The sequence below is a fragment of the Nyctibius grandis genome, chromosome 7, assembly GCF_013368605.1.
Source record: "Nyctibius grandis isolate bNycGra1 chromosome 7, bNycGra1.pri, whole genome shotgun sequence".
NCBI classification, from domain to species: Eukaryota; Metazoa; Chordata; class Aves; order Nyctibiiformes; family Nyctibiidae; genus Nyctibius; species Nyctibius grandis.
The window spans coordinates 784,403-795,022 of NC_090664.1; the positions used below are offsets into that span (position 1 = coordinate 784,403).

At 50.9% G+C, this 10,620-nt stretch overlaps 1 protein-coding gene and 2 non-coding genes across 3 annotated transcripts; all 3 read right to left on the bottom strand.

Moving 5' to 3' along the window:
• Window positions 1-4,257: 4,257 nt before the first annotated feature.
• On the bottom strand, window positions 4,258-10,137 carry RPSA (ribosomal protein SA). Its single transcript, XM_068405325.1, has 7 exons — window positions 10,083-10,137; window positions 9,660-9,827; window positions 9,015-9,133; window positions 5,925-6,170; window positions 4,899-5,027; window positions 4,493-4,661; window positions 4,258-4,397 (listed from the first exon to the last, which is right to left on the bottom strand). Exons 2-7 carry the CDS (start codon window positions 9,790-9,792, stop codon window positions 4,303-4,305), a joined length of 891 nt encoding a protein of 296 aa, XP_068261426.1. The 5' UTR covers window positions 9,793-9,827; window positions 10,083-10,137; the 3' UTR covers window positions 4,258-4,302.
• LOC137666064 (small nucleolar RNA SNORA62/SNORA6 family) lies at window positions 5,593-5,751 on the bottom strand. Its single transcript, XR_011048587.1, has one exon. It is a non-coding gene; the product is annotated as a small nucleolar RNA SNORA62/SNORA6 family (small nucleolar RNA).
• Window positions 6,700-6,858, bottom strand: LOC137666065 (small nucleolar RNA SNORA62/SNORA6 family). Its single transcript, XR_011048588.1, has one exon. It is a non-coding gene; the product is annotated as a small nucleolar RNA SNORA62/SNORA6 family (small nucleolar RNA).
• Window positions 10,138-10,620: the final 483 nt, after the last annotated feature.

A 10,620-nucleotide genomic window follows, 5' to 3' on the forward strand; every position in this document is an offset into this window, starting at 1 on the left:
ACCAAGCGGCCACCGCAAACGGATGGCTTCACAGAGCACTCATCCCACCTGGGCACCACTCAGTGTTGATAACTTGCAGCAGGTCTCAGGTTTGACATTTTAATGAAGTTCCTTCTTCTACTTTCAAGGTATGGTTCGAGAAATCCCAGTTCTCATTTTGAAACAAAACCACAAACATGTAGCTTTCACAGAAGGAAAATAAAGCCAAGAAGAAAAGCCAACAGCATGCTTGCTCCTACCCCACACCAGCCCTTGTGAGCAAAGGGGAGGAGACACTCCAGCCCCTGGCACCTGGGGCTCGTAAAACCTTACCCAGCTGGGAGCAGGCATGGGGCTTAAAGGAGCCTCCAGAAAAGACGCTGTGGAGAGGGAAGTGGTGGTGGCTTTTTTTTTTTAATCTTGCCTCTCTAATTAGAGCCTCAAACAGCAAAATAACAAGTGAAGAAAAATGGTACACACTCTGATTCCCTCTCTACATGTGAGGCTTAATTATTCTCTATTTAAGCAAAGACAAGAGGTGAAGTGAGTTGTATACCTGCGAGCTTTGGGAGTACTAGGGAGAAGACAAGTCACTGGAGAAATGGTGGAAGCAATAAGCCGAGCAGGATGGACAAGCTAGAAAGTTTCCAAGGCATCTTCATCTAAGAGCACCGTGTTTCTCTGCACTGGAAGCCAGCAGCATCCCACACTTGCTCCCTTAGGGAAACCTAACAGCGAGATCAAGGTTTGCAGCTGGGCACAAAGACAAGTTTAACATTGGGAGACTTACAGAAGAACAGTAGGGTTTGGTTATTTTTACAAAAAGTGTATTTTGATCCCTGTGAGAGGGCACCATCCTGCTGCAGGGAAGTCAAAAAGCCAGGCGAGAGGCAGGGCTCCGCTCCAGCTGCGAGAGAGGGAGGCTGGCGCTGAAGACACTTCTCCACCAGTCCCTGTAGCCAGGGGATTTGCAATAGTATTAAGTCTCTCCGACAGCACTGAATAGCAGCTGGGATATTTAGGAGGGGCGGGCAATCTCCTTCATCACAGGGAGTCACCCCAGAAGACCCAGACGTGCTCACAAAGCAGCTTTTGACCATCCTCCCCTCACCCGGTGCCCGCCCTGTCCAGCTCTCCAGCCAGCAGCAGCTGAAACGTGGACAAACCAGGAATAACAGCCCCATCTACCGGGGTCTTGGAAATGATCCGCACCCTCACACTTTGCAACTGTGCAACCCATCACCGTCACCCACACGAAACCTGGCAGGCAGGAGCGATGCTCGGGTGTTTGCCTGCGCTCCAGAAAGCTGCTTTTGTTAACATGCCTGTGTCTGAGAGTGGCAAAAGGCTGGTAGAGTCCCTCTGACCTAGTTCAGACCCAAAAAGGCAAATATCCAGACTGTCTCCTTCACTCTCAGCATCCCTCAGCTCTCCGGAGGTGAGGTGACAAACAGCCTCTGGGAACAGAACCAGCTTCTTGGGCAACACTAACAAATCCAGCATTACAAGGGATAATTAAGAGCTGTGAGCTTCACAGCAGCTTTCCAGGTTTTACAGCTGCACCGCAGGGTTTCCAGCCACAGCAGAGGAACGAGCAGGTCCAGTGTGCAGGGTTATGACAAAAGTTTGTACTGGTCTTTGACGTGACTGTCTTTGTGGCAGACCAGCTCCAGATTGAGCCACATGCCACACTTCTTCCCATGCTGAGCTCTCTGCTTTGCATAACCCTAAATCAAAGCCTAACCCACATACAGGGTGGGTAGGTGTATAGTCCCTTTGAACAACTGAAAGCTTAATTTTTTCAGTCCTCAGCATCCAAGAGGGCTTATTTTATTCATGCTTGAGCAGTACTAGTAAAAACAGTACTCTTGTAGCCAGTGAAACAAGCACTGACAGAAATATTTAGGACTCTCTCACATGAGAAGACACACACTAGTCAAACTCAGACTTTATGAACTTTATAAACTTTGCTTTGCTTCCTGTAAAAGAAAAGCCTTGATGTAATCCTACAACAATACTCTGGTACTAAAAATATCATGTGGTTATTTGGGCAAAGAAATGAGTGGAGAGGAAAAGGAACATCTGTGAATGGGGGCACATAAATTAGGGAGGGAATTAGTATGTATCTCATGCATGAGATTCACGGATCAGAGATAGTAGCGTATTGGCCAAGAGCACTCTTCAACAGCTCCTTTCTCCAGAGGGATTCTGTGATGCTCAGCAACGTCAGCTAGCTCCTGTTGAGACCAAACATGGAAGAGAAACACTATCCTAAGCAGCGTATCTAGCCCAGTCCAACCAACCCAACCCAAACGCAAAGAGAAGGTCATGGAGAAAGGGAACACTGCCAGACCCCCAAGGGAAAGAAACTGTTTTCGCTACACGGAGACCTCGGCCTAAGCCATCTCGGGTCAAATCAGACCAATCCAGAAGAACATGGTTACAAGTTCTCTGCTGTCCTTTTTCAACATCAACACTAACACTGCATTTGCCAGAAAAAAAGGGCAACAATAAACAAGCCATTATCTCTAGGCACCCCTAGCTCCTCTCCCTATCCCTCTGCACCCTCCACTGTGCCCCCAGCATGCTGAGGAACATGGCCTTCCTGCAACGTGACCTCTGCCAAGGCTGCCTCCTTTTCTAAAGGGCTGCTACTCATCCCCTCTGCAGAGCTCCAGTCAAACGAGCTCTCCCGCCCCACCCCAGTTATCCCAAAAAGGTAATTCTGAATCCACATGCAGAGATCTGGCTTGTGACCCTCTTTTTCCCAGGCCGTGTGGATCCACCTCTCACTGTCAGTCCTTGGTCCTAAAAAACACTTGTCATTAAAGTCAAAGTGGTAAGTTTAGGAAATCCTTAGATGAAAACTATCACATTCCAGTAACGTGCCAGAAATATTTCAGTAACAAGTACTCAGACGCAGCTACTGCCAATTTAAAACAGCCCCATCCCCTACACAGGAGCTGTCTGGCGACCGCCATCTTCTCAGTATCTGGAACGTATTCATACGAAGGAGGTTACAAAACAGGTAAAGGATTGAAAGTACAGAGAGGTAAACCTGTGCTCCGAGTTTGGAAACTTAATGTGGAAGGGAGAAAAGACAGACCATGGCAACAAATCATTTTGGGCAGTCTCATAGTCAGGGAGGAAATCAGCAGCTGCTGTACAGGCTGTCCCTGGTCCAGCTACAGCACCCACCCGCAGCTCCAGGCCCTCACCTCACCCTGACACTGGGGACAGACCTCAGGCAGCAGGATGGAGCGTCCCCCTGCTGGGTGCTGGAAAGCAGAGGACTCGAGGATGTGCCAGAACTGCACGTGAGAAACGGAGCACACAAACAGAACGGGAAGGGCCCTCTCAGGGCCAAACAGTAAAGTGCTCGCGTGCCTCAGCTAAAAGCTGTTAATTACTAACAATATCTTTAGTTGCCTTGCAGCTAATAGGTAAAAACAGGAAAAAAGATCAGCTTCCTTTGGACAGATGTTGTGCAATAATACACATAGCTTCAGTGTTTTACTGTTAATATATATCATACAGTAAAAGTAAATAAGCACATGTGCCAAGGGAAAAGAATTTAACACATTCTTTACAGGTTGATAGCCACAGCTGACGTTAGAAAAAGAACAGTGAGACCACAGCAACATGGAGAAAGGGATCCAGTCTGAACACATCCATCTCCAGCAAAACCCGCCTTTCTCTTGGTGAAGGGTCTGCCTCCCATTATTGCTGTTAATCACAGAAATAATATAATCCTCAAAATAGTTAAAAGCAGAGGAATTAACTGTTTTTGAGGATTACCGCAGTACTTTTGAGCAGGAAATCAGTAAGAGAGACACTAGAACTGGTATTTCACCACAGAGCAGCTCCTACCCAAGGGCTCTCCCCTCTACGCCATGGGCCAGCCCACCACTCCCACTCAGGACTGCCTCACCCCAGAAGCCACTGAAACCCTGGGCAGGGGCAGGGAAGCCCCCTCGTTTGGGACAAGTCAAGACTCGGCCACCCACTGCCCCCCAGTGCAGAGGGAGTGGTGGGAACACCAGCCCTACCCTGGACATCACCCAGTGACAGCCACCCTTGCCTCCAGACAGCATGTGCACCGCCACTACAGTTGGCCTCCCAGTGGCCACCAGTGCTGTAGGGACAGCAGCCTGGCACACCGGGCTGTGAAACAGCAGTCTGCAGCCTCTTCTCCCATCTCTGGCTGAGGACTGTGCCCCACACCACCCACGTATTTCACCTGCCAACAAGTTTAAAAAAGCAGTGCCAAGCACGGTGTGTATTAAACCAGTCTTTATTTCTCTCAGTACAGCGGGACTGAAGTTAAGACCACTCCGTGGCAGTGCCAACCCACTCGGTAGCCTGGGCTGTGGGAGCTGCTGACCAGTCCTCAGTGGCAGGCTGGGCACTCCAGTCCTCTGCAATTACAAAGACAACAACACTTAGTGCATCCCAGCTCCTCCCACCCACTGCAACACATACCCCACTTCCCACAGACATCCCCTACACTGACCTGTGGGGAACTGCTGGATGGGCACGGAGGGGACCTGCACGCCCTCAGACCAATCTGCAACCTCGGGCTGAGGAGGAGCAGTGAATTCAGGAGCTGGGGCCGTCCATTCGGTCTGGAACTCCTCCTTCGTAACTGCCTTCTCAGCAGCAGCTTGCTCCTCCTTTTCAATCTGCAATGGAAGAGCACAGCCTAAGTCTCCCAGAAACACCTCACCACCCTCACTATCACCTACCAGGCAATATGCACCAATCACCAACAGACAAGACTAATTAACCACCACCTGAAGCGTCAAGTGCAATTATTGTATTGGCAAAACCTGTCCTCAACAGCAGGCACACAGGACCACGTGGCAGGAGCACAAGCAGGACACCTCACACTGCCACATCTCCTTCCACAGCTCTCCTACCTCCTCGGGATCCCTGTAGAAGTACAAGTCAGGCATGACCTCCCACGGGTGCTCACGGGAGATGGTGCCACGCATGCGCAGGACCTCCCGTGCCAGCATCCACCACATCAGACCCACTGAATGCGCTCCCTGGAACAGAAGAAAGTATGTGAGATTTCCTGTAAAGTTAAACCTTTGAAAGCACCTTTTTTTCTTTAAAAGAAGACTTTTTTGCACTCAATCCCACATTCTTGCTTGGCAAGAGGAAGGCATTACTTGCTAATGCCCAGACTTATGTACTTGGACTCGGGAAACAGCAACTTTTCGAGTTCTCAGTGACATTTTCAAGTCTCTGCAGAAATCACAGCACACTTCCACCACCAGCACCTGAATTTGCTGTTTACAGCATAGCCTGAAGCAATTCTCCCACTACGGAGTTTCACACTGCTCACTACCCCACATGAATCTTGTCCAAAAGACAGGGACCACGCTCATCACATATGCTAGAATGAAGAAATAAAAGCTTGACCAAATGAGCAAATCTTACACACATGCTCAGATTTGGCTTATATTAGTTTTGGTGAACCAACATCTAGCTAAAGATCAAAGACAGTTTCCCATCTCCCCAGATTTTACCTTTCAGGTGGTTTCTGGTAAGGTAACATTTCAGAGCAGTTTCTTTATCAGTTCACTTTATCTTTCATTCATATTCATAAACTGTGGCAAGAATGACTATCAAACCCCACTCACTGGGCCACAAAGACCCTCACGGCGTCAGCAGAAAGTCCTGCCAGGTTACTATAGCACACGTCCTACACTTGAGAGTTCCTTGGCCAGACACTGGCCTCAGCTCCAAGCTCCAACTGTGTGCAGCTCACCTCCTCCTCCTGCCCACCCGCCTGCTAGCTTGCGAGAGGCCTTAATTAGCTCATCACGCTGGGAGGCAGGTGAGATACAAGCCAACCCTCCCGTGCAGAAAGCATCCATCTTGCAACCTAGGGCACGCTCTAGGGGAAGCAGCTCTGAATGCTACAACAAAGCCGTTACCTTGTTGTTGCAGGGAATAGCGATATCCACGTAGCGCAGCGGGGAGTCGGTGTTGCACAGCGCGATGGTGGGGATGTTGACGTAAGACGCCTCTGTCAGCGGCTGGTGATCAGCCCGGGGGTCCGTAACGACCAGGAGCCGTGGCTCACGGAAAGCTGCTTGGATCTGATTTGTGAAGGTACCGGGGGTGAAACGCCCAGCAATAGGAGTGGCCCCAGTAGCAGCAGCAAACTTCAGAACAGCACGCTGCAAAACGGACCACAGCAAAGGTGAAGGGGGAAAACTGTGTTTCAACGATTCACCCAGGCATGCTGGCAGTGAACACGCACAACATCTAACTGAACTCTTTGTTTTGATCCCTGTGAAATCAGGGCTCACCAACAGCTCCGCCTTCAGAATGAGACAAAATACAAATGCTTTTAAAAATAGCTGCACCAACACCAGGAGTTAAGAAGATCATATCCACCAGCAAAGCAAGAAGTCAGGATACGGGAAAAAAACTTTATTTTTTCCTGAACTTAGTTGCAAGCTCCACTCCAAAGTCCCATAATCAAATCATAAAAGGAGGGATAAAACAGCTTATGAATAAAGCAAACACAATTTTCTTCCATTATTTCTACATCCTTTCATTATCCAGTGGCACAACTTCAGGAACTACAGGAAAAGCACAGCAGTAAATACACACAAACTGCAGCGCTGCCCCTTAAAATCGCAGTTGGCTGTTCTTACTCACTTGCATCAACCGCTTTCAACTCCTCAGGCATCAGGCAGCTGGGCGTGTGGCAGGGCCTACTATCAAACTCCATTCACAGAGGGAGCTCCTCTCCTGGCGTTAGCGAAACCCTGCCAGCTGGTTTGCTGTAGCACACTTCCGACACTTGAGAGCTCATCGGCCAAGAACTGACCTCAGCATCAAGCTTTAACAGTGTGCAGGCCACGTCCACAGGAACACAAGTTCTTCCGTTGTAAATCCACCCCGTGTCATTCATAATCTTCCTGCATGTTTGTAGCACCACTTGCATTGCTCCAAAGAAACTAAGCTCACAGATACACTTCAGTGGTGTCTCTGTTTAGCCCGCATCCAAAGCTAAACTATAACAGAATCACAGAATCAACCAGGTTGGAAGAGACCTCAGGGATCATCGAGTCCAACCATTGCCCTGACACCACCATGGCAACTAGACCAGGGCACTAAGTGCCATGTCCAGGCTTTTCTTAAACCCCTCCAGAGATGGTGACTCCACCACCTCCCTGGGCAGCCCCTTCCAATGGCTAATGACCCTTGCTGAGAAGAAATGCTTCCTGATGTCCAACCTGAACCTCCCCTGGCCAGGCTTGAGGCTGTGTCCTCTTGTCCTGTCGCTGGTTGCCTGGGAGAAGAGGCCGACTCCCACTGCGCTACAACCTCCCTTCAGGTAGTTGTAGACTGCACTAAGGTCACCTCTGAGCCTCCTCTTCTCCAGGCTAAACACCCCCAGCTCCCTCAGCCGTTCCTCGTAGGTCAGACCCTCCAAACCCTTCACCAGCTTGGTCGCCCTCCTCTGGACTCGCTCCAACTCCTCAACATCTTTCTTGAAGTGCAGGGCCCAGAACTGGACACAGGATTCAAGGTGTGGCCTCACCAGTGCCGAGTACAGAGGGACCATCACTTCCCCAGACCGGCTGGCTACACTATTCCTAATAGAGGCCAGGATGCCATTGGCCTTCTTGGCCACCTGGGCACACTGCTGGCTCATGTTTAGCTGGCTGTCGAGCAGCACCCCCAGGGCTCTTTCCGCTGGGCCGCTCTCTAACCACTCTTCCCCCAGCCTGTAGAGCTGCATGGGGTTGTTGTGGCCCAAGTGTCAGACCCGGCACTTGTTCTTGTTGAACCTCATGCCGTTGGTCCCAGCCCATCTATCCAACCTGTCCAGATCCCTCTGTAGGGCCTTCCTACCCTCCAGCAGATCGACACTCCCACCCAGCTTGGTGTCATCTGCACATTCACTGAGGGTGCCCCTGTTCTATCAAGCAATGACCACCCTCCCAGCCAAGAAAGGGAAATGGGAAAAGGAGGGAGACTCAGGGGTTGAAATGGAAACAGATTTAATAAAATAAGAAAACCAAGATCAATACTAATGCTGATATAAAACACACAGGGTTGTACTCAGCCCAGGCAGTGGCTGCGAGCTCCCAGCAGTGGATGACAGATGTCAAACACTGTGAGCACCACAGCTCCAGCGACAGCGCGACGGTCACAAGGAATGGGAGAGCAGACTCAGGAGCAGAATGACGGGTGAGACCCTCCAGGGATGGTGACCACTGAGAAGAGAGGGCCGTCCCCAGCAAACTTTCCAATTTATAGTAAACGTGACTTTGTGGTACAGAATACTGCTGTTGGCCAGCTGCCCTGGCTTTTGCTCCTCCTGGCTAACTCAAAACTGCTAACGGCCTTGATCACCATGGAAACCCGCATACCATGGCTGGCCACGAACTAAAATGAAGTGTCTTATCAACTTTTTTTCCCACCATATCGGGTGCTGCACGCTTCTCAAGAGTGGAGCTTTTCTGAACAGAAATTTGATTCTATGATTCTATCCCAGCAAAACCAGGACAAGTGGCTAATTAGATTTTATTTAAAAGTTGTGTCCCCTTCTAAGACAGAACTCCTTGCTAAAAATGTGGAGATGAAATTAAAAATATACTAGTTACTATACCTTGCTCAATAACAGAACAAATGATTTCTTTGAAAATTTTCATATCAGGCGCTTCTTGTCCCTAAAAAGCAGCGCCAATGACTCACAGAATCATTGCGGGGGCGAGTACCAGGGGATTGACCACTAACACGCTAGAAATCCAACAGGCAGTACCCAAAGGAGGATATGAAAGAAAAACAATTTATCGAACACCCAGAAACTACAGGAATGGGGGGTGGGTTTCAACTGAGCTAAGCTGCAAGTGCAACACAAGAAACACGCTTCCAAAGAGTGTTCTTAGAGACAAAATTCATGTTACTCCCTTTCATCATCAACTTGCCACTGGCAGGTAATGATGCATGGCAAGAGTCCTGCTCCCAAGACTGCAGGCCTCGCGACCAACAAATGTCCATACCTGTCCAGTATTTCTTGAAGAAATGACGCTCACATCAGCTGGATTCTCAATGGCAACAATGGCACGGGCTGCCAGGAGAAGCTTTTCCCAGGTCCTCTTCAGATTGATGATGTAAATACCTATTGGTGATAAAAGGCTCTAGAGCAACCAGCAAATACAAGATCCTAAAACAAGATAGCACTCTCCTGCTATTAAACTTGTCGCATGGCTGTAGCTACTCCAAAATTCTAGTTAGTGCAAAGGTATTCTAAGGGAAATCCCCCCATATGGTTTTAACGTAGCATGCTTCCAGCACCTATCAACATGAACCAGGGCCTGGTATGAACTTCCACCTTTTAACAGGGTGCAGCTTAGATTGCAGAACAATGCAAACAAGCAGCAGAAATCACTACTGTGACATGTAGTAACCATTTTGTCACTACAGTCAAGACCTAGCAGAAGTGCCCAATGCAGCTGTGACTGATGTACCAAGTTCTGAAACCCGTATTTCGCCCCACTTCTGAGTAACAGGATTCCATCACTAAGGACATCTGCACCTTTCAGGCCATGGAGAAACTGCCAGAGAGCTCAAGCACTAGCCCTTTCCTCTGCTCTGCCCGCAAAATCCCCGCTGCCCACCCAGGGCCACCCCTCCTCCGGGTTTACCATCGCTCTTCCTTTTGTAGATGTACTGCTCCATCTGGAAGTCCAGGTTGGTGCCTCCCAGGTGGGTGCCGGCAGCGAGGAATTTGAGGACATCCTCCTCCTTCATCTGCAGGACATCGAGACCTCCGGACATTGTGGGGTTTCCCTTTGGAAGCGACGACAGGGAACCTGCGGGCACAGGCAGCCGGCTCAGCTCCCTCCGCCCCGCGAGGGCCCGGGCCAGCGCGCCCGCCAGCAGCCCCGGCCGCCATCTTGGCTGCGCCGCCCGCCTTCCCCCTCCCCGATCCGGCAGCTCTCGGCCTGCCCCGCGGCTCGCCCAGGTCCGGCCGCCGGCACCGCGGAGGGGCCCGCCGTCAGGGCCGCGGGGCGCCCGCTCCGCCGCCGCCCCCGAGCCCCCCCCCCGCGCCGGCGGCCCGGACTCACGCTGACAACGCCGTGTGGAGGCCGGGCCGGGCGCCGCACGAAAGGGAGGGCCGCGGCCGCGTGACGGCTATATAGCGCCCCCCCGGCCAATGGGGAGCGGTGGGGCGGGGCCGGCCGCCATGGCCGCCCGAGCGCGGGCTGCGCTCGGGCTCCCACACGGGCCTTCAGCCCGGGCCTTTCCCTCCTCCCGAGCTCCCACACGGGCCTTCAGCCCGCGCCTTTCCCTCCTCCCGAGCTCCTTCCCGCCCCCTGTTCTCAAAGAAATTTGTGCGATGGGATCGCTCCCTTCAGCGTGCTGTGGCTTGTGCTCTCTCAGAGGCTTCTTTCAAGCCGTTGAAGAAGAGAAATCAAAGCCTATGTATATTATACCCCCGAGAAAAGGAGAGTACGCATTGCCTCGTAGCGGCTCTGAACTCATCCAACAGTCCTGTCCTCTTGGGAAACTTGCTTTCTTAAGCCTCTATTCCATCCCATCCCTTGTGGGTTTGATTGGTTTGGGGTTTGTTTTTTTCTAAAGAAACACTGAAGAGATGACCTG

Coding starts and splice junctions, on each gene's coding strand:
- RPSA (XM_068405325.1), bottom strand. CDS start 9,792: ATGTCCGGAGGTCTCGATGTCCTGCAGATGAAGGAGGAGGATGTCCTC. Junction 6,171..9,014: donor CTTCAAGAAATACTGGACAG/GTATGGACATTT, acceptor TCCGTTTTGCAG/CGTGCTGTTCTGAAGTTTGC. Junction 4,662..4,898: donor TCTACAGGGATCCCGAGGAG/GTAGGAGAGCTG, acceptor CTTCCATTGCAG/ATTGAAAAGGAGGAGCAAGC.